Source organism: Rhinoderma darwinii, chromosome 5 (genome assembly GCF_050947455.1).
Source record: "Rhinoderma darwinii isolate aRhiDar2 chromosome 5, aRhiDar2.hap1, whole genome shotgun sequence".
Classification (NCBI taxonomy): domain Eukaryota; kingdom Metazoa; phylum Chordata; class Amphibia; order Anura; family Rhinodermatidae; genus Rhinoderma; species Rhinoderma darwinii.
Genome location: NC_134691.1, coordinates 323,286,899 through 323,313,131, shown reverse-complemented (window position 1 = coordinate 323,313,131; position 26,233 = coordinate 323,286,899). Strand labels below are relative to the sequence as shown.

At 42.7% G+C, this 26,233-nt stretch overlaps 1 protein-coding gene across 1 annotated transcript in view; it reads right to left on the bottom strand.

Annotated features, from left to right (window-relative positions):
• The window catches only part of CUBN (cubilin), a 190,371-nt gene that overhangs the window by 127,389 nt on the left and 36,749 nt on the right, over positions 1 to 26,233 (bottom strand). The window contains exons 20-26 of the mRNA XM_075828736.1: positions 25,688 to 25,853; positions 20,285 to 20,510; positions 18,829 to 18,959; positions 12,094 to 12,280; positions 10,661 to 10,818; positions 9,383 to 9,564; positions 8,854 to 9,010 (exon numbers count right to left, since the gene is read on the bottom strand). Coding sequence (XP_075684851.1) covers positions 8,854 to 9,010; positions 9,383 to 9,564; positions 10,661 to 10,818; positions 12,094 to 12,280; positions 18,829 to 18,959; positions 20,285 to 20,510; positions 25,688 to 25,853 — 1,207 coding nt within the window. The remainder of the gene's footprint in view (positions 1 to 8,853; positions 9,011 to 9,382; positions 9,565 to 10,660; positions 10,819 to 12,093; positions 12,281 to 18,828; positions 18,960 to 20,284; positions 20,511 to 25,687; positions 25,854 to 26,233) is intronic.

Sequence of the window (26,233 nt, the reverse complement as noted above, 5' to 3'; positions counted from 1 at the left end):
TTGTCCCTAAACGCGAGCCCGGAAAGTTTCGTTTGATTCAACATTTATCGTATCCCAAAGGTTCGTCGGTAAATGACGGGATTGATCACGAGTTGTGTTCCGTAGTTTATACCTCATTCGATAAGGCGGTGGGGTTAGTGCGGGCTGCGGGTCCGGGGGCGCTGCTAGCAAAAACCGACATCGAGGCGGCGTTCAGGTTGTTGCCGGTGCATCCAGAAAGCCAACGGCTGTTGGGTTGTTTTTGGAATGGGGCCTTTTACGTGGATCGGTGCCTTCCGATGGGGTGTTCTCTTTCTTGTGCATACTTCGAGGCGTTTAGTAGCTTCGTGGAGTGGGTAACGAGGGGAGTATCCGGGGTCGATTCGTTGATCCATTACTTAGATGATTTTTTGTGCGTTGGCCCGGGGGGTTCGCCGGTTTGCGGTAACTTGCTTCATGCCCTGCAGAAGGTGGCGAGGGATTTTGGGATCCCTTTGGCGCCGAAAAAAACGGAGGGCCCGGTAGCGACGATTTGTTTCTTGGGAATCGAAATTGACTCGGTGGCAATGGAGTGTCGGCTCCCGGCGGATAAGTTGGGTGCTTTGAGGCTGGAGGTGCGACGGGCTTGTAGAAGGAAGAAAATGTCGCTGAGGGAGCTTCAGTCGCTGCTGGGGAAGTTGAATTTCGCCTGCCGGATTATGCCGATGGGGAGGGTGTTTGGTAGAAGGTTGGCGGCGGCAACGGCGGGAGTGCGGGCGCCGCATCATTTTGTGAGGCTCAAGGAGGAGCACCGAGCTGATCTTCAGGTTTGGGATGACTTCTTGGGCCAGTACAATGGTCGCTCGCTATGGATGGCCCCAGCGCAGGATACGAGTGATCTGAATATTTTCACGGATGCGGCTGGGGCGGGTGGCTTTGGAGCTTACGGGGGAGGTCCGTGGTGCGCAGGTCAATGGCCGGCTAGCTGGGTGTCCAGTGGATTGACGCGGAATCTGGCCCTGCTCGAGCTGTTTCCCATCGTGGTGGCGGCTACCATTTGGGGGGACAGGCTCAGGGATAAGAAGGTCCGTTTTTACTGCGACAACATGGGGGTGGTGCTTGCCATTAATAACATCACGGCGTCCTCTCCTCCGGTAGTTCAATTGTTGCGACATTTAGTGTTGGTGTGTTTGTCGTTGAACGCGTGGGTGGTGGCGGTGCATGTCCCGGGTGTACGGAATTGTGTTGCTGATGCTCTTTCTCGCTCGCAGTGGGACCGGTTTCGGCAATTGGCCCCGGGAGCGGAACGTCTCGGTTTGGCTTGTCCGGATCATCTATGGGATCTGGTATCGGTCCCGTAGAGCAGCTGTTACAAAGGTCTTTGGCGCGCACGACGTGGAGGGCTTATGCTGCTTGTTGGAGGCAGTGGGAGGAGTGGGTAAGAGAGTTGGGTGATGTCAATACGGATAGAGACAGGTTGGTGGCACTTTTGTATTGGTTAGGGGATGCCTGGGAGGGGGGGTTTTCAGTAGCGAAGGTGAACCAGTTTATATCCGCGGTGGCGTTTGGGCTTAAGTTGCGGGGCTTGCGGGATGTATCGAAGGAATTTCTGGTATCGCAGGCTTTGAAGGGGTTGCGCAGAGGTAGGGTGGAGGCGGATAGTAGAAGGCCGGTGTCGTTTGCTTTGCTGGGCTTGTTGGGCGGTTCATTGGCATCGGTATGTCGTTCTTCAGATGAAATGGATTTGTTTCGGTTGGCTTTCTCGTTGGCGTTCTTCGGAGCATTTAGAATAGGTGAGTTGGTGTCGCCAAGTACTAAACAGGCAGGGGGGCTGAGATCTGGGGAGGTGAGCCTTTTTGCAGATCGGTTGGAGGTATGGTTGCGTAGATCAAAAACTGACCAATTAGGGAAGGGAAAACTGATAGTTTTGTTCGCTCTCCCGGGGTCGGTCATGTGCCCAGTAGAGTGCATGCGGGGTTTTACAAAAAACAGGGGGTCTCCAGATTTGCCTTTGTTACGTCATGTGGACGGGTCGTTCTTGTCCAGGTTTCAGTTTGGAGCTGTTTTTAAAAAATGTTTGACGGCGGTTGGGGTTGCGGCAGGCTCATATTCATCTCATTCCTTCCGGATTGGCGCAGCAACGGAAGCAGGGCGCTGGGGGTTGGATGATGAGGGGGTGAGGCGTATTGGTCGTTGGGAGTCTAAAAGGTTTAAGTCCTATGTCCGCCCCCATATGTTGTAATTTTGTTGTTTATGCTTGCAAATGTTATATGGTGGTGCCTAACTGTGTTTTCCGTTTCAGATTCGCCTCCTTGTCTGGTGTGGTTGATGGGTCATTCGTACGTGCACTGGGGGGCTTTGAGGGCGGACGTCCGCCCGGATGGTCGCCAGTTGCGCATTCCGCGACAGGATGCGGTTGTGCATTGGCTGGGGTTTAGAGGTATGTCGTGGAACAGGGTGTTGGCGGAATTCCAGACATATGTGCGGCTTGATAGGGTTCCGGAGGTTTTAGTGTTGCACGTGGGTGGGAATGACTTAGGAGTCCGCCCTTTTCGTGAGTTGGTGCGGGATATCAAACATGATTTGTTGTGTTTGTGGGTATCTTATCCCAAGTTGGTGGTAGTGTGGTCGGACATAGTCCCAAGGAAGCATTGGCGGTTAGCTAGATCGGTGGAGAGAGTCAATAAGGCTCGGATAAAAGTTAACCGGGCGGTGTCCCGTTTTGTGGCGAAGAACGGGGGCATTTGCGTGAGGCATAGGGATTTGGAGTCAGGATTGGGGAATTTCTGGAGGAGTGACGGGGTTCATCTGACCGAGGTTGGCATTGATATTTGGAGCTTGGCTATAGCAGAAGGCATAGAAAGGGCGGTGGTGGTGTGGAGGAACTCACAGGCTTAAGGTGGTCAAGGCCTGTTTCGCGGTGGCGGGGGGAGTCCTTGAGGCCAGTCAGTACAAAATGGTGGGGGGGTCGCATCGGGGGTATGCGTCCCCCAAAAAAGGTACATGGTTGAAGACTTCATCGGGTGTTATCCCTTTGAAGTGGTCTTCTGGTAGAAGGTATGTCACTTGAAGGCTTCATCGGGTGTTATCCCTTTGAAGTGGACTTCTAGTGGTCGGTATATCACTTGAGGGCTTCATCGGGTGTTATCCCCTTGAAGTGGACTTCTAGTGGTTGGAGCCATCTGCAGAGGTGAACGGTGCTTCCGAGCTGGTTTACGGCTGGAGGTAATTAGTGGTTTGCAGATGGCTAATTCGGTGTGTTCTTGAAAGGAACATCTGAAGGGGCTTCAAGGACTTCCTCTGCTCGGGTTAATGTTAACGTTTAATTGTTATTTATGATTCTGACCCATGTTGGGTCATGTGAATTATTAGGAGGAATTCTCTGGTGGATTCCTAACTAGTTATCCGAATGTTTCGGATTTAAATTGTTTTTATAAAACTGTGAAATTAATAAACGGCTGCTGTGGCCATTTCACATCCAACCTCGGTGTCATGTGTCGTTACTAAATGGGGGTGGGGGATAGTATGGTTTAAGGTTAACACACGACTCTACCTAGGCAGGTCAAGAAGAGGCTGGACGCAGCTGCAGGCTTAAGGGAAGCCGACATGACCGTCCTGGTAGGGAAAGGGTTAATGTTACGAGGTGAGGGAAAGTTGAAGGAGCTGAAGGAGGGACGGGGAGGAGTTAAGGGGGGCGGGGGGGGCCGTTGCTGCGCTTCCCGCTGTTTCTCGGCATTGAGCCGGAAGCAGCGGGAGGAGTAACACACAGTAAGCAAGGCTCCCACCCTCCCACCCTTGTTTTGTTACTCCTTAGGTCTTATGTACGTCTGTCTATGAGCGTTGTGTTTTATTTTGTGTGCTTATTTAACATGTTTTTCTTTTTTCCGGAGTAGGTTCTGTTGTCATGGCAGCTGGCGGGGGGAGTCCTTGAGGCCAGTCAGTACAAAATGGTGGGGGGGTCGCATCGGGGGTATGCGTCCCCCAAAAAAGGTACATGGTTGAAGACTTCATCGGGTGTTATCCCTTTGAAGTGGTCTTCTGGTAGAAGGTATGTCACTTGAAGGCTTCATCGGGTGTTATCCCTTTGAAGTGGACTTCTAGTGGTCGGTATATCACTTGAGGGCTTCATCGGGTGTTATCCCCTTGAAGTGGACTTCTAGTGGTTGGAGCCATCTGCAGAGGTGAACGGTGCTTCCGAGCTGGTTTACGGCTGGAGGTAATTAGTGGTTTGCAGATGGCTAATTCGGTGTGTTCTTGAAAGGAACATCTGAAGGGGCTTCAAGGACTTCCTCTGCTCGGGTTAATGTTAACGTTTAATTGTTATTTATGATTCTGACCCATGTTGGGTCATGTGAATTATTAGGAGGAATTCTCTGGTGGATTCCTAACTAGTTATCCGAATGTTTCGGATTTAAATTGTTTTTATAAAACTGTGAAATTAATAAACGGCTGCTGTGGCCATTTCACATCCAACCTCGGTGTCATGTGTCGTTACTAAATGGGGGTGGGGGATAGTATGGTTTAAGGTTAACACACGACTCTACCTAGGCAGGTCATGCCTCTCTGCACTGAGTGACGGCTCTAGCTTTAGTAATTCTTAATATTATTATTTATATTATTATCATCATTATTGTTATGATCATTAGTTGTAGTAGCAGTAATAGTAGTAGTAGTAGTAGTAGTACAAGTAGTAGTACGAGAAGTAATAGTAGTAGAAGTAGTAGTAGTTGTAGAAATAGTAGTAGTAGTAGTACTATTAGTAGTAGTAGTAGTAGAAGTAGTAGTATGTGTACTATTAGTAGTAGAAGTTGTAGTAGTACTAGTAGCAGTAGTAGTAGAAGTAGAAGGAGTAGTAGAAGGAGTAGTAGAAGTAGTAATAGTAGTAGTAATAGTAGAAGTAGTAGTAGTAATAGTAGAAGAAGTAGTAATATTAGTAATAGAAGTAGCAGAAGTAATAGTAGTAGTAATAGTAGAAGTAGTAGTAGTAATAGTAGAAGAAGTAGTAATATTAGTAATAGAAGTAGCAGAAGTAATAGTAGTAGTAGTAGTAGTAGTAGTAGTAGAAGTAATAGTAGTAGAAGTAATAGTAGAAGTAGTAGTAGAAGTAATAGTAGTAGTAATAGTAGAAGCAGTAGTAATATTAGTAATAGAAGTAGCAGAAGTAATAGTAGTAGTAGTAGTAGTAGTAGAAGTAATAGTAGAAGTAGTAGTAGTAGAAGTAATAGTAGAAGTAGTAGTAGAAGTAATAGTAGTAGTAATAGTAGAAGCAGTAGTAATATTAGTAATAGAAGTAGCAGAAGTAATAGTAGTAGTAGTAGTAGTAGTAGTAGTAGTAGAAGTAATAGTAGAAGTAGTAGTAGTAGAAGTAATAGTAGAAGTAGTAGTAGAAGTAATAGTAGTAGTAGTAGTAGTAGTAGTAGAAGAAGAAGTAGTAGTAGTAGTAGTTTAAGTAATAGTAGTAGTAGTAGAAGAAGTAATAGTAGTAGAAGTAGCAGTAGTAGTAGTAGTAGTAGTAGTAGTAATAGTAGAAGTAGTAGTAGTGGTAGTAGTAGTACTGGTAGTAGAAGTAGTAGTAGTGGTGGTAGAAGTAGTAGTAGTAGTAGTGGTAGTAGTAGTAGTAGTAGTAGTACTGGTGGTAGAAGTTGTAATAGTAGTACTGGTAGTAGAAGTAGTAGTAGTGGTAGTAGTAGTAGTAGTGGTAGTAGTAGTAGTAGTAGTAGTAGTAGTAGTAGTAGTAGTAGTACTGGTGGTAGAAGTTGTAATAGTAGTACTGGTAGTAGAAGTAATAGTAGTAGTGGTAGAAGTAGTAGTACTTGTAGTAGAAGTAGTAGTAGTAGTGGTAGAAGTAGTAGTAGAAGTAATAGTAGTGGTAGTAGTAGAAGAAGTAGTTGTAGTAGAAGTAGTAGAAGTAATAGTAATAGTACTGGCAGTAGTAGTAGTAGTAGTAGTAGTGGTAGTAGTAGTGGTAGAAGTAGTAGTAGTAGTAGTAGTAGTAGTAGTAATAGTAGTAGTGGTAGAAGTAATAGTAGTAGTAGAAGTAGTGGTAGTAGTAGTAGTAGTGGTTGGTAGAAGTAGTAGTAGTAGTGGTGGTAGAAGTAGTAGTAGTACTGGTAGTAGAAGTAGTAGTGGTAGATGTAGTAGTAGAAGTAATAGTAGTGGTAGTAGTAGAAGTAGTAGAAGTAGTAGTAGTAGTGGTAGAAGTAGTACTGGTAGTAGAAGTAGTAGTAGTAGTAGTGGTAGAAGTAATAGTAGTAGTAGTAGAAGTAGTGGTAGTAGTAGTGGTAGTAGTAGTAGTAGTAGTAGTAGTAGTGGTGGTAGAAGTAGTAGTAGTACTGGTAGTAGAAGTAGTAGTAGTGGTACGGTAGATGTAGTAGTAGTAGTAGTAGTAGTAGTAGAAGTAATAGTAGTGGTAGTAGTAGAAGTAGAAGTAGTAGAAGTAGTTGTAGTAGAAGTAGTAGTAGTGGTAGAAGTAGTACTGGTAGTAGAAGTAGTAGTGGTAGTAGTAGTGGTAGAAGCAATAGTAGTAGTACTGGTAGTAGAAGTAGTGGTAGAAGTAATAGTAGTAGTACTGGTAGTAGAAGTAGTGGTAGTAGTAGTAGTAGTAGTAGTAGTAGAAGTAGTAGTAGTAGTAGTAGTAGTAGTAGTAGTAGTAGAAGTAGTGGTAGAAGTAATAGTAGTAGTACTGGTAGTAGAAGTAGTGGTAGTAGTAGAAGTAGTACTGGTAGTAGTAGTAGTAGTAGTAGTGGTGGTGGTGGTAGAAGTAGTAGTAGTACTGGTAGTAGAAGTAGTAGTAGTGGTAGTAGTAGTAGTAGTAGTAGTAGTAGTAGTAGAAGAAGTAATAGTAGTGGTAGTAGTAGAAGTAGTAGTAGAAGTAGTTGTATTGGTAGAAGTAGTACTGGTAGTAGAAGTAGTAGTGGTAGTAGTAGTGGTAGAAGCAATAGTAGTACTGGTAGAAGTAGTGGTAGAAGTAATAGTAGTAGTACTGGTAGTAGAAGTAGTGGTAGTAGTAGTAGTAGTAGTAGTAGTAGTGGTAGTAGAAGTAGTGGTAGAAGTAATAGTAGTAGTACTGGTAGTAGAAGTAGTGGTAGTAGTAGAAGTAGTACTGGTAGTAGTAGTAGTAGTAGTAGTAGTGGTGGTGGTGGTAGAAGTAGTAGTAGTACTGGTAGTAGAAGTAGTAGTAGTGGTAGTAGCAGTAGTAGTAGTAGTAGTAGTAGTAGTAGTAGAAGAAGTAATAGTAGTGGTAGTAGTAGAAGTAGTAGTAGTTGTATTGGTAGAAGTAGTACTGGTAGTAGAAGTAGTAGTGGTAGTAGTAGTGGTAGAAGTAATAGTAGTACTGGTAGAAGTAGTGGTAGAAGTAATAGTAGTAGTACTGGTAGTAGAAGTAGTGGTAGTAGTAGTAGTAGTAGTAGAAGTAGTACTGGTAGTAGAAGTAGTAGTAGTGGTAGTAGTAGTAGTAGTAGTAGTACTGATAGTAGTAGTAGTAGTAGTGGTAGTATTAGTGGTAGAAGTAGTAGTAGTACTGGTAGTAGAAGTAGTAGTAGTAGTGGTAGAAGTAGTAGTAGTGGTAGAAGTAGTACTGGTAGTAGAAATAGTAGTGGTAGTAGTAGTAGTGGTAGAAGTAATAGTAGTAGTACTGGTAGTAGAAGTAGTGGTAGAAGTAATAGTAGTAGTACTGGTAGTAGAAGTAGTGGTAGTAGTAGTAGTAGTAGTAGTAGTAGTACTGGTAGTAGAAGTAGTGGTAGTAGTAGTAGTAGTAGTAGTAGTAGTAGTGGTTGAAGTAGTAGTAGTACTGGTAGTAGAAGTAGTAGTAGTGGTAGAAGTAGTAGTGATAGAAGTAGTAGTACTGGTAGTAGAAGTAGTAGTAGTAGTGGTAGAAGTAATAGTAGTAGTACTGGTAGTAGTAGTAGTGGTAGAAGTAGTAGTAGTAGTAGTAGTAGTAGTAGTAGTAGTGGTAGTAGTAGCACTGGTAGTAGAAGTAGTAGTAGTAGTGGTAGAAGTAGTAGTGGTAGAAGTAGTAGTAGTACTGGTAGTAGAAGTAGTAGTAGTACTGGTAGTAGTAGTAGTACTGGTAGTAGAAGTAGTAGTAGTGGTAGAAGTAGTAGTAGTAGTAGTAGTAGTAGTGGTAGTAGTAGTACTGGTAGTAGAAGTAGTAGTAGTAGTGGTAGAAGTAGTAGTGGTAGAAGTAGTAGTAGTACTGGTAGTAGTAGTAGTAGTAGTAGTAGTAGTAGTAGTAGTAGTAGTAGTAGTAGTGGTAGTATTAGTGGTAGAAGTAGTAGTAGTAGTACTGGTAGTAGAAGTAGTAGTAGTAGTAGTGGTAGAAGTAGTAGTGGTAGAAGTAGTAGTAGTACTGGTAGTAGAAGTAGTAGTGGTAGAAGTAGTAGTAGTACTGGTAGTAGTAGTAGTAGTAGTGGTAGAAGTAGTAGTAGTAGTACTGGTAGTAGAAGTAGTAGTAGTAGTGGTAGAAGTAGTAGTGGTAGAAGTAGTAGTAGTACTGGTAGTAGAAGTAGTAGTGGTAGAAGTAGTAGTAGTACTGGTAGTAGTAGTAGTAGTAGTAGTAGTGGTAGAAGTAGTAGTAGTAGTACTGGTAGTAGAAGTAGTAGTAGTGGTAGAAGTAGTAGTAGTATTAGTAGTAGTGCATGCTTTATCCGGGAGTTTGAAGTTCCCTGTGGCATTGTATATGTATTGCCAGAATATTTGTATTACCAAGTCCCTGTTTTTGGTTGGACAGCTGATAGCTTTTGCGCAGCCAGTATATATAGAGATAAGTGGGAACAACAAAACAAAGCGCATACATTTTTTTTGTTTATTCCTATATGAAGATTGGCTGCACAAGTAGGCTATACGAGTCCATATTACGTACAACCCACAGGATACACAGATTAACATTTTACTAACCTTGTCTGTAAGTAGCCATAAATCCGCTATATGACATGGAGTTATCTGTTCTCATCTTGACATACATAGCATTTGAGGTGGAGCGAACTGGAGCTGGGAGTGTTTTTCCACAGAGTTTTGCCAGCATGTTAGAATTTGTACTGTTGCCATTGTATACCTTAAAAAATGATATACATTATTCTTAATGAGTGCAGGAGACAAAGCTGCATCCTGATGCACTGTATAGTAGTAATATTAGAAATATCCGTAAGTAATGGGCATGGAGGGATGAGAGGTGTGTATAATGCCTCCGGGTGAAGTTATTATTTAGCACCGGTTGCCTCTCGGCCAAGGTAGGGGCATGGCCAGTTGAGCAGACAAGCGGACAGAACCAATGCCAGCATGAAAACAGAGGAGTATCACTGTCACTTTTGGAAAGCATAGAGCAAAGGAATAGCGATAACTAGATTACGAGGGATTGCATAACAATAATTAAAAAAAAGAAGAACTTTAGATGCCTCTTTTGATGTTTTGGACATGTGATACTTACAGCAAGATAATCACTGTTACAATTACGTGGGGATTCCAAATCAAAATGTTGGAACGCAATCTCAAGTGGATTACCGGCAGAAGATTTCAGCAGCCAGTAACATTCAGAATTGTGATAATATGGCATGGGGTAGTTTGGAGATGTAAAAACACCAGATAGTGCAGTGAGGGTGGCGCCACATCCTGCACAAAAAAAGTAACAATAAAAAAAAAATGCAAAAGTCATATCTCGTGATAACAAGTGATATATTAAACCACACAGAAGCCTACAAATACATCACGCCATACTATAAGAAAATCAAGGGTCTATATATGAAAAATTAATTGGTATACAGTACATGGGCACCCTGAATGTGTTGCCTAGGAAATGCTCCCCTACTATACATGCTGAGGCTCCTATGTAATAGAATAGGCACTTCTGCACAAAGTAGAGCACTTACCGATACCTCATGACCGGTGCACAGGCAGAATTGAGATGGATGAGTATAGGATAGGAGCACCCTGTCCTGATTTCAGCCTTTCTGCACATTTTTTAAAAACTGCTCTGTGGTATAAATGTGCATTGCTCACCACCCATGGGTGCCGGTAGCTGAGTGGAAGGGTAACAGCTGCAACTCTGCAGCAACAACTGGGATAGTTTAACCCATGAGATACCACAGGCAATGGTGATTGTGGCATTAATCAAGGGAGGTGGCTCCCTTCGTCACACCACATCCAGCATTGCACCGCGGTCCCTTCAAAAAAGCTGATCAGTGGGGGTGCCGGGAGTCAGACCTCCACCGATCAGGTATTGATGACCTATCCTAAAGTTAGGTCATCAATTTCTTAGGACTGGAAAATTCCTTTTTTTTAAGTATGCAGTCTTGGGTCTAAATAAGTTTTTGGGATATGAACTTTAAGTTCTGAATACATTTTTAGGGCCTGTAGTCCGAGCTCTGAATACATTTTGGGAACTAAGACATTTTAGGGCAAGTGGCCTATACAAGGGGGCAGTTAGACATGTTCATAAAAAGTTTGGGCAATCCATTATTTTTGGCTCAATGTTGACAAGTTGTCTATACTGATGGCACGTATAAAAAGGAAAAAAAAACGACTGAATTTATAGCGTCTAATGAGGAAAAAAATCTGCTGGGTTCCTAAGCGGTTAGTATGCTCCCATTAATGTGATCATGTATTTTTATGAAAAGAAAATAAACTCACATCATTACATAGGTAAGGTATGTTAAGGAATTAAACCCTTGTATCATTATCACCTGTGCAGTAAGACATATAACCTTACCTGTAGTAGCGCTTTCCCAATGGGCTTCAAATCCACTAAATGTAGAGGCAGAATCACTTCTGAATTTTACCCAGAGTTTATTACTATGGGAAATAATTGGTGGGGGACCTTCAAGACAAAACCTTCCGAGTAATGGAGATGTTGCAAAGCTTCCATCTCTGGACCAAAAAAAAAAAAAAATGCAATTCATATAGAAACTTAATTTCATTATTTTATTCTATATAAAGAAAATGATTAGAATTAGGGCTCTACAGCGGATCATGACTAGATTTCCATTCTAAGCTTTAGTCATTTTGGTTCAAAGCATTAAAAAGGTTCCGCGTGGGCCGGCTTTGAAAGGACAAATGAATCAGGTCGCTGAATGTGAGAATATAATGAGGATACAGCACAAACATTGTACAATAACACAATGTTTCCCAAATTGGGTTCAGCAGCGGGACTTGTGGTTCAGCGGACTGATTTCTTGTACTGGTGTTCGATTTGCACTGCTCAGGCATATACCTGCACCATCCAGCGACATGCACAGTACACAGGAGAAGGTAGCAATCCAGGGAGATAAGTGTTCCCTGCTGGCCGTGTCGCTTTATACCCACCTTGCAGCAGCCTGTTTCCTCTCCTCCTCCTCCAGCTTGTGCATATAAGTGCAGCTGTATATTGAGGTTTGAGGTCCCGTTTTGGGGTCTGAATTATTTTTGGGGTATGAATCCTCACGATAAGCCATCAATACCTGATCGCTGGGGATCTGACTACTGTTTTGAAGAAGCCGCGGCGCTAATGCAAGCGTTGCTTCGTGTACTGTGAATCACCGACACAATTGCAGCGACGGTTTACAGTATTACAGCCTTCTGTCATTCATGAGCGCCACGGCTCCTTAAATAAATCTGATCGGTTGGGGTGCCAAGTGTCGGACCCCTAACGATCAGGTATCAATGGCCCCTCCTGAGAATAGGCCACCAATTTTTTAAGAATGTCAAACCCCTTTTTTGAGGTATGAAGTCTTGGGTCTATATTCGTTTTTGGGGTATGAACTCATGGTTCTGAATACATTTTTAGGGTCTGTAGTTGAGGTCTGAATTCATTTTTGAGGTCTGAAATTATTTTGGGAACTAATGGAGGGCATTTTCGGGCATGTGGCTTACACAAAGGGGCAGGGAGACATGTAAAAAGTTTGGGTGATCCATTTTTTCGGGCTCAATGTTGACAAGTCGTCCATACTGATGACACGTCACCTAGCCACAGTGGCCAATTTCGGTCCGCAGAGGTGATGTCACCATGGACTGCTGCATTTTGTTCATGTGTCAACCATATGGAGAACGGTTTAGGATTCGGCAATAGGACCTCTGGCTAGTTTGGGGTTCCCAGGCTTTAAGAAGTTTGGGAACCTCTGCTTTTGACATCATTGGTGTATACACTAGTAACTAATGTTTACTTGCCTGATTTCGACATAGTCCTTAGTGCAATTTGTTGACCTTTCCAAAATGAAGTTTGAGAAATTTAGTGTAATCTGCTTGTTGACTTCTACGCTGATCGTGTACACGCATTCTCTGTTAGTAGGATAGTTATTAGGATAGTTTGGAGAAGTGAAGACACCGGTAGCTTCTGTGTACGTGACATCACAGGCTGTTTTAGAAATAAAAATATAAAAAATGACTATTTTTTTAGTGCAAATATTTTTTTTTAAACTTTTTTGTAATAATATCTACAGTATGTATACTGCAATTAAAATGAATGCAAAACAAACGTATTGGACACCCCCCCCCCCCATTAATTATTAAGTTCAGACACACCCATTGTAAACAGCTACATAAAATCATGCACATAGCCATGCAACTCCCACAGACAAACATTGGTAGTAGTATGGATCAGACACGGACACCGACCATCCACATGATGTAAAAAAAACGTGATTCATCAGATTACGGCAGTTTCTTCCGTTGCTCCATGGTCCAGTTTGGATGCTCACGTGCTCACTGTAGCCGCTTTTGGCGGTGGACAGGGGTCAGCATGGACACTCAGGTCGGTCTGCAGCTACGCAGCCCCAAAAACAGGAAGCCTCGATGCTCTGTGTGTTCTGACACCTCTCTATCATAGCCAGCACTAACTTTTTCAGCAATTTGTGCTACAATAGCTCTTCAGTGGGATCAAACCATACGAGATAGCCTTCACTTCCCATGACTCTTTCTCCAGTCAACCTATTGTCCGTCCTTGGACCACTTTCAGTAGGTACTAACCACTGCATACCGGGAACACCCACAAGACCGGCTGTTTTGGAGCTGCTCTGACCGAGTCATCTAACCATCACAATTTGGCCTATGTCAGTCGCTCCTATCCTTACACTTGCCCCTTATTCCTGCTGCCAATACATCAACTTCAAGAACTAACTGTTTACCTGCTGCCTAATATATCCCCCCCCCTTGTCAGACGCCATTATAACGACATAACCAATTCTATTAACTTTACCTGTCAGTGGTTTTAATGTTAACACTGATTGGTGTACCTTAAAATGTTTTCCTTTAAAAACTAAAATTTTTACCAAAACATTATTGTGCCTTGGAATGACAAGGGTTGGAAAAAATAAAAATAATAATTAATGTGATCCAATAGCCGAAAATTCCTTTTTGTATTTTGTTGCCTGATTTAGAAAATTATTTTCAAATATCCTTTTAGGTAATTCTGAGTTAATAGAAGTGGTTCCCCAATTAAGAATCTGCATCTATTATCCTATACATAAACTTGCTACAAAGAGCGTCTCTTGCTCTAGAAAACCGGGCACATCCATGCATTACATGGACAGCCCATTGATTTAAATAGGAACTGTGTAATGCTCCATTTCCCCTGTGGTGGCACTGCAGGGAAATTGTACACTTGCTGCTGGTTTACCCACAGATTACAGCTGACCCAGTAACAGAACTTTCTGGCATCAGCTTAAGAGGTGTCAAAAGTGGAGAATTCCTTTAAGGGCTTAAACAGTATCTGGTTGACATGTTGGGAACACATTGAGCACACAAACGAAGAATACACGTCAATGTTGTTAGGCGTGTGACCTTTTCTGTGTATGTTTTCTAACAGTTTTATTTCAGCGGCAGGTCACATGAGAGTCTGAGATATCATTTTGGATTATAGATAAGAATACATTATAGTAACGTCAATAAACTGTTCAGATCCAGAAAAATTGTCTTTACTAATGAACTCTACCCGCTGTAATGTAATTATGAACCAGAAGCAGACACACAGAGCAGATATATATCACCCACGCTTCCCAGTAAGCTGCAGCTCATGCCATATTATTTCCCAATCATCCAGTATATCTGGCTGCTATACAGAGAACAGACAATTGGAGCAGCACGCTAAGCTGTTTCCATATCTCATAGACCTTTAAATGAAGAGTGACTGAGCACTGATCCAAACTTACAGTCTGCATTATAGCTCAGAGCTGCGTTCACAATTCTGCATGTTGCCATTGGAAACAGTCGGCAAACTTGTCGGCAGACACACCCCTAAAGGGGGCAGTTTCTCCTAAATCTCATAACTATATAGAGCCTACACTTTCCAGAATACAAATCATAGTAGTCTGCAGTTGGTAGTGAAAGATCAGTGCTGGCATGTTGAAATTCTTCCATAGAAAAGAAAGAAAACTGAATATTTTCAGTGGTTAAAAGGGCTTAACAGTCTTCTATTAATAAAGCTTGAAGGGGTTTGCGCATAGAAACCCCATTTTCAAATATCCTATTAGCACATTCTGTTACTAGTGGGGACTTGCTCATTCTTGACAGCTATCAAATAGAGGGAACCGAGAGTGGCCGCACAGAGCATTTATCACTCTGAAGGACCGAAGTCCATTGATTAAATGGGCACCATGTAATGGTTTATTTATCCTGTGGTGGTGCTGCAGTGGAACTGAAGACTTGCTGCCAGGTCATCTTGCAGATTGCAGCTGATCGGTTAGAGTACTGGTTAGAGTACTGTCGGAAAATCAATCGCTAACATTCAGTAAAGGGAGAGAAAATCTGGTGTACATAGAAGACAGAGGGCCCCATAGCATAGGTCAAAATAGGCCCCCAATTATGATGCTGGGTTTTTTCACCCAGGACAGAAGAGCTTGGTGTTTCTTTCCCCTCCACTCCCTTTCTATGACCCTTGGGCCTGTTCCCTACCCCCTTGTTTACTAAGGCTGTATTTACACAACCAGGTGTCAAATCGGCAGTGAAAAACGTCAGTTTTTCATGGCCGATTTGCACCCCTGCAGGACCTGATTCCACGGATCCCTCATAGACTTGAGTCTATTGAGGGATCCGGGAAAATGGGTGAAAATTGGACATATCCTACAATCCGTTAAAAAAACGACTGTGTGAATAGCCCAATAGACATGCATTGATTTTAATGCAGCCGTGTGACAGCCATTAAAAAACGTCCGTCACACTTCTGATTATCCCTGTCATCTGAGTAAGGTCTAACAATATAGTTCCTGTGGAAAGATAAGGTTCTCGCCCCCCAGTAGCAAAGGGTATAGGACCAAGCAGGGAAGGCCCTTTCTCTCCAAGGGCCCCATGACAGCAGCATGTACGTACTTGGAGAAAAAGATGCGGAGACCCGGCTCCAGAATATGAGTTGCTTGATTTAATGGCCCAGTTATGGAGGGAGACAGAGTTTCTCTTTAACAAACTAAGATTTCATAGATCATGGATGTTAAACCTTGGAAAGTTGGACACGATTACCTTTGATGATGAGCCAGGATAGTGGTAACTTTGAAGATTTGGGGGATGTACCAGCAGCAGAAAATGGTATAATTGCAAACAACGTTTTATTCTATACACTTTTATAATTCTTGTAAGACAATAATGTAGATCTTTCAGAAAAGACGTGTCTTTACAATATAAATTGAGTGCTAGACACTGGAGCATTATGGGTTAATTATTTTTGCCAAACTATGATACTAATTTTAAAACCACTACATGACGAGGGTGGGTTGCTGTATTTTAAGTGCCACTATGATAAGACAAGGGTAAGATGTCCACAGGGGGTTATGCCAGCGGACTCCAGACTCCTAAACCAGGATTCCTTGTGGGTGGTGCATCCGCTCTCCTCCAATCAGTGCTCAGGGGGCATGTACTGTTGCACTCTGCACACCCACTGGGTTTACAATTTTTGGGCATCTCTTAGATTCCCTTACATAAAGCACCGCTATTTCATGGCAGTGGCACTTTAAAAAGCAAATATCAGGGATAATAGTAGTTAATAGGATCTTGGAAGAATATAATAAAGTAGTATAATAAAGACTTACTGGTTTCAAATGGTACATACATTATATAGGCATGTCAACAATGCATGTGTCAAAGTAAAAAAACCATGTCTTATGTCAATACAGCTATTATTTTATAAGGTTATGCAACTAACTAATAAACTTTGCAATTCAATTCTTCATCATATAGAGACCATTCAATTCATCATTTATATTCAGAGGCTGACCATATGTCCTGACTTAGACACAGCCAAGTTTGTTAGGCCGGATTTACACAAGCGTGTGCGTTTTGCGCGCGCAAAAAACGCGGTGTTTTGCACACGCAAAAGGCGCTTAACAGCTCCGTGTGTCATCACCATATGATGCGTGGCTGCGTGATTTTTGCGCGGCCGCCATCATTGTGACAGTCTGTTTGTATGTTTGTAAACAGAAAAGCACGTGGTGCTTTTCTGTTTTCATTCATATTTTTTACTGCTGTTGCGCGAATCACGCGCGTCACACGGAAGTGCTTCCGTGTGGTGCGCGTGATTTTCACGCACCCATTGACTTCAATGAGTGCGTGATGTGCGAACAGCGCAGAAATATAGGACATGTCGTGCGTTTCAAGCAGCGGACTCACGCTGCGTGAAAATCACGGACTGTCTGCACGGCCCCATAGCGTAACATAGGTCCGTGCGACGAGCGTGAAAATCCTCCCTAAAGCCCCTAGAACCACGAGGGGTCTGGGTGTTGCAGCCGTAATATGGGAGCTAAAACATGGCCACATAAGGGCTTATTCAGACGAACGTGATATACGTCCGTGCAACGCACGCGATTTTCATGCGCCTCGCATGGACCTATATTAGTCTATGGGTTCGTGCAGACAGTCCGTGATTTTTACGCTGCGTAAAACTCACGACATGTCCTATATTTGTGCGTTTTTCGCGCATCACGCACCCATTGAAGTCAATGGGTGCGTGAAAATCACGCGCACCACACGGAAGCACTCCCGTGGGACGGGCGTGATTCGTGCAACAGCAGTCAAAAGTATGAATGAAAAGAGAAAAGCACCACGTGCTTTCCTGTGTACAAACATACAAACAGAGTGTCAGAATGATGGCGGCTGCACGAAAATCACGGAGCCGCGCACCATATGGTGATGACACACGGAGCTGTTAAGTGCCTTTTGTGCGCGCAAAACGCCACGTTTTTTGCGTGCGCAAAACGCACACGCTCGTGTGAATCCGGCCTAAGGCCGTGTGAAACCACAGTAGCAGCACAGATTTTCCTCCTGCCACACTTTAAGGCCCAGTTCACATGAAGTTTTGTGGTGCTGATTTTGACGCGGAAACCGCATCGGAATCAGCGCCAAAAAACGCCCGAAACCGCCTCCCATTAATTTCCTGAAGGATTTTTGAGGCAGATTTTTACGCCTGCAAAAACCTCTGTGTGAACAAGGCCTTACCAATACCATCCTCATCTGACAGAAGTAGGTAGTGGGTGCTTAGTCTTGCAGTACACCTTTCATATAACAAGTACACTGGAATAACCTATGTCATAGAAACCTAGCAACAAACATATAGTAATCCCACTACGTGTATTTGGTCTGATTTTCCTACTGCGGAACTTTTTCCAGAGTCTTAGAGAAATGTAAAACACATCACTTTTTAGTTGAGACTGGGCAGGATTTCAAAAAAGTAATATTATCCATATTCTCTGCATAACTACATGACCGCAGGGAACGGGTACACTCATTCCTGAAAGCTGGTGTCCGAGGCTGGCACACGCTCAGAGCAGAGGCCCGTGACACAGAGCGGACTAATCCAGCACAAAGGCCCTTTAGAGGGATTGTAATGTAGCTGCCAAATGAAAATAACCACATCAGCATCAACAATACCGCTCTGGCATTTCATAGACATGTTTACCGACTCCAAATGCTGCCACTGATGCTTCTCCCAACCCATTTATTTTTGTTTGTTCCAAACTTTGTATGACCAGGAGGGCAGGAAACGTGTATTGCTGCCAGACCAGACTCAAGACGAAGGGGTTAAAAATTAAATTAGTGAAATGCCAACGTGCCCACTCGTCTACATTTATCTGAATCAGTCTTCACAGTCTGTTGCAATTACAGCGAGATCGTATGGCTTGAAATATTGTGAATGTTACAACAACACATTACTAGGGTTTAGACTTCCTTGGGGTAGGAACACACACAGCGTAAACACTGCGGATTTTCCGCAACGGATTGCATTGAGGCAATTCCGCCACAAAAAGTTGCAAATCATAAACAAATCATAAAAAAAACAATTTTTGGAATTTTAAAAATAATAAAAACGTACCCCTGGCCGCTGTTATAGCGATGCAATCCTCTGTTCTGTGCGCAGACCGGCCTCCGTCATCCAATGCGACTGCTGCAACGTGGTCACATGGGCTGCTGCGTCTTCCCAGGAGGCCAGCCTGTACTCAGAGCAGAGGGACGCGTCACTATGACAATGGAGAACTGGGTATTTCCGCAGCAGATATTATACCCGAAAATCTGAACCAAAGTTCGGGCGGAACTCCCTGCGGCTTGAATATGCAATGTGTACTTTTACGCAGAGTATCCGCCCTATCTGCACTTACCCATAGGGTTCCTGCAGAGCAAGATCAAGAGTGGTGGGAGCCTCAGGGCAAAGAATTTGGTTAGGGTCCCCCCCCTCAGTAGCAGTGTCGCATAATGCGTGAATGACTTACACTGAACTAAAACGTTGGTTTTTGTGGGCAGATTCCTCTGATGTACCCTGGGCAATTACCCCTTTGCCCTTCCTATAAACAGGCCCTGGGTTCCTGCACAAAGCAACACCATTTGCCTCGACCTTGTACGGTGGAACATGGAGTCCCTATGCGTTTGTAAATAGAAAAGATAAGAACTCTATGTATTTAGGGTATATACGTTGTTCGAAAAACTTACCCGTGGACACGTTGATGGACACATAGCTAGCCGAAAATCCTTCCGCTCCTGTGAGTGAATTGGTAACAAATAACACAACCATTGTGTTGTCGCTGCTGGTTATTGTTGGAGGGATAGATCTTCCACAGTATCTGTAGGATATTTTACAGTTATCGCTTTCATATTTTATTCGCTCATATATAATACCTACATCATTTTTGACCGATGTGGCCTCATTTATGACAAAATTATGCAAATTATTTCTCGGACCACCGTTTTACCAAAATTTCTACCAAAGCCTATGGATTTATAAAGCAAGATAGAGGCCTTTGCAGAATTGGGTATGTTCGAAGCAAAGTAAAAAAAAAATATACTGATGTCTACCAGGACACCTAGGTTTGAGTGAATAGGGCAGATTTTAAGAGGAAAAGAATATTTACCTTCAACAAATGACCTCAATTTTGCACTTGCTCAGAAGTGTCCGTCTTTTCGCTCCTGAAGCACTTGGAGAATGACATGTGCTGCCATTCTACAGAGAAGAACATTTCTAACTCCAGTTTGAGCGAATGTTTACTTTAATAAAGGAGGCTCTAAGGTGATTCGATTCTGGTTACTTTGGGTATGCTATATTACTTCTACAACTCCCCAGGATTGGTGATGGGCATTCTTCTAATTGCCCACCCTCATCCACAAGATGGGCCAAGACTGCTAGTAAAAAAGATAACTTTTTGTTCTCAATGTAAGCCATTGACAGAAGTAAGGCTAAGGTTGGCGGAATTACCTCTTTGAATAGACATCTCAAAGATTCACTAGACTTTTAATACCTATATAATGCTTATTTATATACATTATATTCATTATCATCAACATATTCAGTGACATACATAGAAGTGAAAGCACCCCGTACCATGGTGCCAGGTTTTGTCACCCAGGACAGCAGGGGCCGATGTTTGTTTTTTATCCATCCCCCTTTCTATGACCCTTGGACCAATTCTCCACCCACTTGGGCTTCGTTCACATCTGCGTTGGAGGCTCTGTTAGGGGCCTCCGTCGCAGATCCGGCAGAGTTTACCGGAGATTACCGTTAAAACAACGGACACCCCGACAGAACCTAATTAAGTCAATCGGTTCAGTTGGCCGCCGGTGGTGTCCGTCGTGCAAAGGAACCATTGCTTCCGTTATTCCCTTGATCTGTTCCTCTGTTCGAGCTGAACAACGGAATAGCCCGACGCAGGTGTGAACAAAGTATTGTTTAACAATAGTTCCTTTGGAGACATTCTCGACACTCAGCAGCAAAGGGAATAGGACCAACAAGCCCCACTCTCCAAAGGCCCCATAGCAAATACATGGTCTGGCTTTATGGTGTGTACGCCCTTGAACACATTATTAAGATTACTTTATGCTAAATATATTGGCATTATCATAACAAAAATTAATCTGTATACTAAGGGCATGAGAATAAGACATGTAAGATTACCTTCCAGTACGGTTTCCCTTGGTATCTGTTGCATTATCGTAGATTTCCACATAATCATATTGGCATGTATAGGAATATTCGAGATTGAATACAGAAAAGGTCAAGCGTACTAAATTGCCAGGCTGGACGGAGATAACCCACATGCAATGAACACCATGTGGGTATACAGAAGGATAACCTGGGCTATTAATAGTGCCCTTTGGGGTGGTCATTGTTCCTCCACATACTGCCAGAAATAACAAAAAACATTATCAGAATATTATTTTACATCGGAGGCTTTTTGGCATCAACAATTCATGTCAGCAAGAAGAAGGGGAGGATGGCTGAATCAGCAGGTCATTCAATTGAGAATGCCACGGCGAAGCAGAGTTAGGGTATGTTCACACGGCCAAATTTCAGACGTAAACGAGGCGTATTATGCCTCGTTTTACGTCTGAAAATAGGGCTACAATACGTCGGCAAACATCTGCCCATTCATTTGAATGGGTTTGCCGACGTACTGTGCAGACGACCTGTTATTTACGCATCGTCGTTTGACAGCTGTCAAACGACGACGCGTAAAAATACAGCCTCGTCAAAAGAAGTGCAGGACACTTCTTTGGACGTTTTTGGAGCTGTTTTCTCATAGACTCCAATGAAAACAGCTCCAAAAACGGACGTAAAAAACGCTGCGAAAACGGCGTGAAAACGCCGCAAAAAATGCGAGTTGGTAAAAAAACGTCTGAAAAGCAGGGTCTGTTTTCCCTTGAAAACAGCTCTGGATTTTCAGACGTTTTTGTTGACTACGTGTGAACATACCCTAAAAGAGGCTCTGTCACCAGATTTTGCAGCCCCTATCTGCTATTGCAGCAGATCGGCGCTGCAATGTAGATTACAGTAACGTTTTTATTTTTTTTAAAACGAGCATTTTTGGCCAAGTTATGACCATTTTTGTAGTTATGCAAATGAGGCTTGAAAAAGTCCAAGTGGGTGTGTTTAAAAGTAAAAGTCCAAGTGGGCGTGTATTATGTGCGTACATCGGGGCGTTTTTAATACTTTTACTAGCTGGGCTTTCTGACGAGAAGTATCATCCACTTCTCTTCAGAACGCCCAGCTTCTGGCAGTGCAGATCTGTGACGTCACTCACAGGTCCTGCATCGTGTCGGACACATCGGCACCAGAGTCTTCAGTTGATTCTGCAGCAGCATCGGCGTTAGCAGGTAAGTCGATGTAGCTACTTACCTGCAAATGCCGATGCTGCTGCAGAATCATCTGTAGCCTCTGGTGCCGGTGTCCTCGCTCGTCTGACACGATGCAGGACCTGTGAGTGACGACACAGCGTGATCTCTCGAGAACACGGCTGTGTCTGCACTGCCAGAAGCTGGGCGTTCTGAAGAGAAGTGGATGATACTTCTCGTCAGAACGCCCAGCTAGTAAAAGTAGTAAAAACGCCCCGATGTACGCACATAATACACGCCCACTTGGACTTTTACTTTTAAACACGCCCAGTTGGACTTTTGCAAGCCTCATTTGCATAACTACAAAAATGGTCATAACTTGGCCAAAAATGCTCGTTTTTTAAAAATAAAAACGTTACTGTAATCTACATTGCAGCGCCGATCTGCTGCAATAGGAGATAGGGGCTGCAAAATCTGGTGACAGAGCCTCTTTAAGTTTGTGAGATTTAGTAAAGTTGAGCGGCAATTGTTGCAACTTATGATGACATTACCACGAGTAATCTGTGATTTTTCAATAACTCCAAGTAAATCAACCGTATGATCTTAATTCAGACATGTTTCTCAAAACAAAAGGTGTTGTCACTATTAGAGCATATGGATGCCATAGAGGGGTGGTCTACTGCTCGATGCCCCCTCTATGAGCCAGAGGAGAGAGTCGCTGCCATTCAGTTGAATGGCCAGATATAATGCTAAATTTTGCCTGCAGCGGCCACCACAGGGGAAATGTATGGCTGCCTGCAACTTCCACCAGTAATAACAGCTGATAACTTGGGTTTAAGAGGTTGAACCTGCAATGAGCAGCCTATTGCCGAGCCTGCTTAAAGGCTATGACCTGTACACCTTTGAAATCGTTTTTTTCTTTTATTTAATAAAAATGTCTATCAGTGTGATTGGTGCAGCTTTCAAAATACTTTTTATTTAAAATAATTTTTCTTTTTTGAGATACAGCTGCTTTGTATCCTGTATAGCGTCTGTATCTAGCGCTAAGACCTGAATCCATCAGGTCCGCAGGACTAACGGGTTCACTGTCAGCGGGTCCTGCATGTCTCTAACACGCAGGATCCACCTGTCATCGATCACATCTAAGTTATTAACTTAGATGTGATCGATAGCAACTCGATCCTGCAATCTGCTGACACTGAACCCGTCAGTCCCACGGACCTGACGGATGCAGGTTTTAGAACAGAATACAGCTGCTCTGTATACAAAGCAGCTCTAGCTCAAAAAGTCAAAATAATTTTTAATAAAAAGTATTTTGAAAGTTGCACCAATCACACTGATAGATATTTTTAGAAAAACAACAACAACAATTTCAAAATGTATACATAGCCTTTCATTTTCAGCTCATATTTTGAAGTCTTAATGGGAAGAGTAACAAAGTCACTTATGGATCATTGGTTGACCATCAATCTTATTTTAAATTGTAATATTTGTTTGTCACTATATGATCTAAGTATAGGGAGCATAAAGACAGTCAGAGCCCCTATACTGCGCGGACCAGATGAAATACCATATGTCTGGTCTGGAGGTTCGTTTTTTGTGCTCTATGTACAAGACTGATATTTCCTTTGCAACTATTAAAAACATCGAACAGGCTCAGGTATAAAAAAGGAAAAAATTTGTTTGCTGGTTAAAAAAAGTACTAACTGTGGACACAGATCTTGTATATTTTACAATCACTTCTACAGTTTGTTTTCTATTTAAAACAATGTCACTTTAATTAAAGAACCACGTACCCCACACATATATACGGTACTCTACTCTATATACTATCACTATATGGAACTACTGCAGATGCTAAGGGTTACTTACTCCTGTATTATAACAAACACTATGAAGGCGTGGAAGCATGAAACTTTTATTAGTTAATCTAAATATAATATTTCGGCATGTATGTGAATAGAGCCCTCGATTGTCAAAATATAAACAGACAGGAAGAAAACCAAATACTTTTTTGAGGGTTGCAATATGATAGTATATTAAAGCAAAACCCAACGCTTTATATTTATGCATAGATATAGGGGAGATTTATTTACACTGGCGTTTCATATGCCAGGCTTAATATACAGATCGCTGGATTTGGCGCATCTCTGGCCGTCCATGCACCGGAGAGTCAAATCTGCTCCATCTATGAGCCAGCGTAAATTATAGCAAATTTGTCAAGCTATGGGTAGCCCTGCCCCCATCAACCAGGCTCCACTTACTTTTTTTTTATAAATGTGTTGAACGGTGGAAATGGCAAAAAAAAAGACTCCTTTTTTTTTCCTGAAATTGCGACTTTTGTGCCATTTGAGACATTTCTATGCCAGAAAACTGGCATAGAAAAGTTAATAATCCCCTCCCATTAATCTTCATAAAAAAAATTGGTTAATTTTGTAAATAGATTACATAATTTATTTTTGTACTGATCCTGAGTTACAACTTGTATTAAAGCCCAGAGCATCATTCACAATTCTGCAGGCTTCAGAGCTGAAATCTCTCCATATTCCCTGCTGGCTCTGGTGATTTGCTTAGTGGGAAGTGTATCCAGGCACTGTACAATAATCTCATATTGGAAAAATTATCTGCCCCCCTGCATTACAAGCTCAACTAAACTGTGAGGGTGTTGACTGTATCCAATAGCAACAAGCAGAATTGTGAATGAAGCTCCGGACTATAATACAGGCTATAACTAAAGATGGAATAATGTAATATATTAAAGTGTATATATACACGTACCTTGATATGTCATAGTGACATGTCAGAAGTTTTGATCAGTGGAGGTCCAAGATCCCACCGATTGCTATAAACGAAGAGGCAGAAGCGCTCAGGGGGGCACTGTGCCTCTTCGTTTCTGACTGGCTCTGATTGGCATTCCTCGGAGAGCCGAGCAAGCAGCGTACAGACTCGTTTTAGCGATAGAGGGGGATCTCAGTGCTCGGAACCCCACCATTCAAAGCTTCTGACATGTCAGTATGACATGTCTAAGGTTTTATGAAAGTATAGGTACACTTTAACCCTTAGGGTAAGTTTACAAGTTGCGTAAATACTGTGTTTTTTCCACTACATATTTTATTGTGGAAAATCCGCAGGATAATACAGTAGCAGCAGAGTGGATAAGATTTGAACAAACCTCATCCACACGCTGCGTAAATGATAAGTGGAAAAAATGCTCTGAAATTTACCTGCGGTGCAGTTTTGGGCCCTGTTCACGCAGAGTTTTTTTGACGTGGAGACCGCTTCAGAAAACACACCAAAAAAACGTCCAAAAACGCCTCCCATTGATTTCAATGGGAGGCGGAGGCGTTTTTTTTCCCGCGAGCTGTAAAACCGGCTCGCGGGAAAAAGAAGCGACATGCCCTATCTTCGGGCGTTTACGTCTCTGACCTCCCATTGACATCAATGGGAGGTAGAGAAAGCGTTTTTCGCTGCGTTTTTGCCCGAGGCGCTCAATGGTGAAAAACGCAGCGACAAACGCAGCAAGCGGCGTGGAGATAGATCAAAATCTGCGTGCGGAAAAACTCTGTGTGAACAGGGCCTTACTTTTTTGCTACTTTTGTATTGAGGGTTTGAATTCAATAGGGAGGTAAAACCTGCAACAAATAGCTGATGTTGCATTTTTTGTGGCGAAAAAGCTGTGATTCTACTGCAAAAACCACAACTCAGAAAAAAATAAATCTTATACTTACTCAGAATTCTGTGCTTCTTCATCCAGGCTGGCCTCCAGGGATGAAGTTTCATCCCATGTGACCGCTGCAGCCAATCCCAGGCTGCAGCGATCACATGGGATGAAACGTCATCCCAAGAGGCCGGGCTGCAGGACCTCTGAGGGTAATTATGTGTTTTTGTTTGTTTGTTTTTACGTGCAGTTTTCCGCAGCGGACATTCTGGCCGAAAAACTGCACCAGAATGCAGTACGATTTTTTTCGGCCGGAATACCCTGCGGCCTCTAGGGCAGAATCGCAGCATATCTGCCGCATGCGAATGTAGTCTTAATGAGCTTTTATTTAGAATATATTTTATATATAAACTGTAAGATGGATATACCCTTTAATAAAAGTTATTCATTGTTTCTATTCTACAACTTCAGTGATTGTCATACACATATACATATTTTATATTAGAAATTATTTGAAAACTATATTAATAACATATACTATAAAATATGGCAATTGAAAATTTACAGATATAAATAAAGCAAAGTTACCTTCCGTCAAAGACTGATATTCAGCTGAGAAACCATGATTAGTGCTGGAGGCATCAGTAAGGAAGTGGACATACAGGCTCCTCTGGGTTGAATAAATAGTTGGGGGCACTTCTGAGCCACAAAATTTTCCAATGAAAGTAGACTCTGAAGAAGGGCCATCTCTGACCTGTCAATAAAATATATACATTTACTTTAGAATATTGAACCATGTTCACTCACAGTGTCGTTTTTTTGTTAGATTAACGGGTTGTCCGGTTTAGAAAACCCATTTTCAGATGCCCTAGTAGAAAAGTCTGAAAAGAGGGGTGGGGGGGGGGGGAGGGGGGTCACTCATTCTGGACCATAATCTATCAGCCAGAGTAGAGAAGATAGTCCATCTCGCTATGGAGAATCCTGCGCATCCATGCATTACATGGTTAGCCATTTTTATTTTTAAGGGGAACTGTGTAATACTTAATTTCCCCTGTGGTGGTGCTGCAGGGAAATTAAACACTTGCTGCTGGGTCCTCCCCCCACAGATTGCAATTCATTTCTGGAGGTTCCATC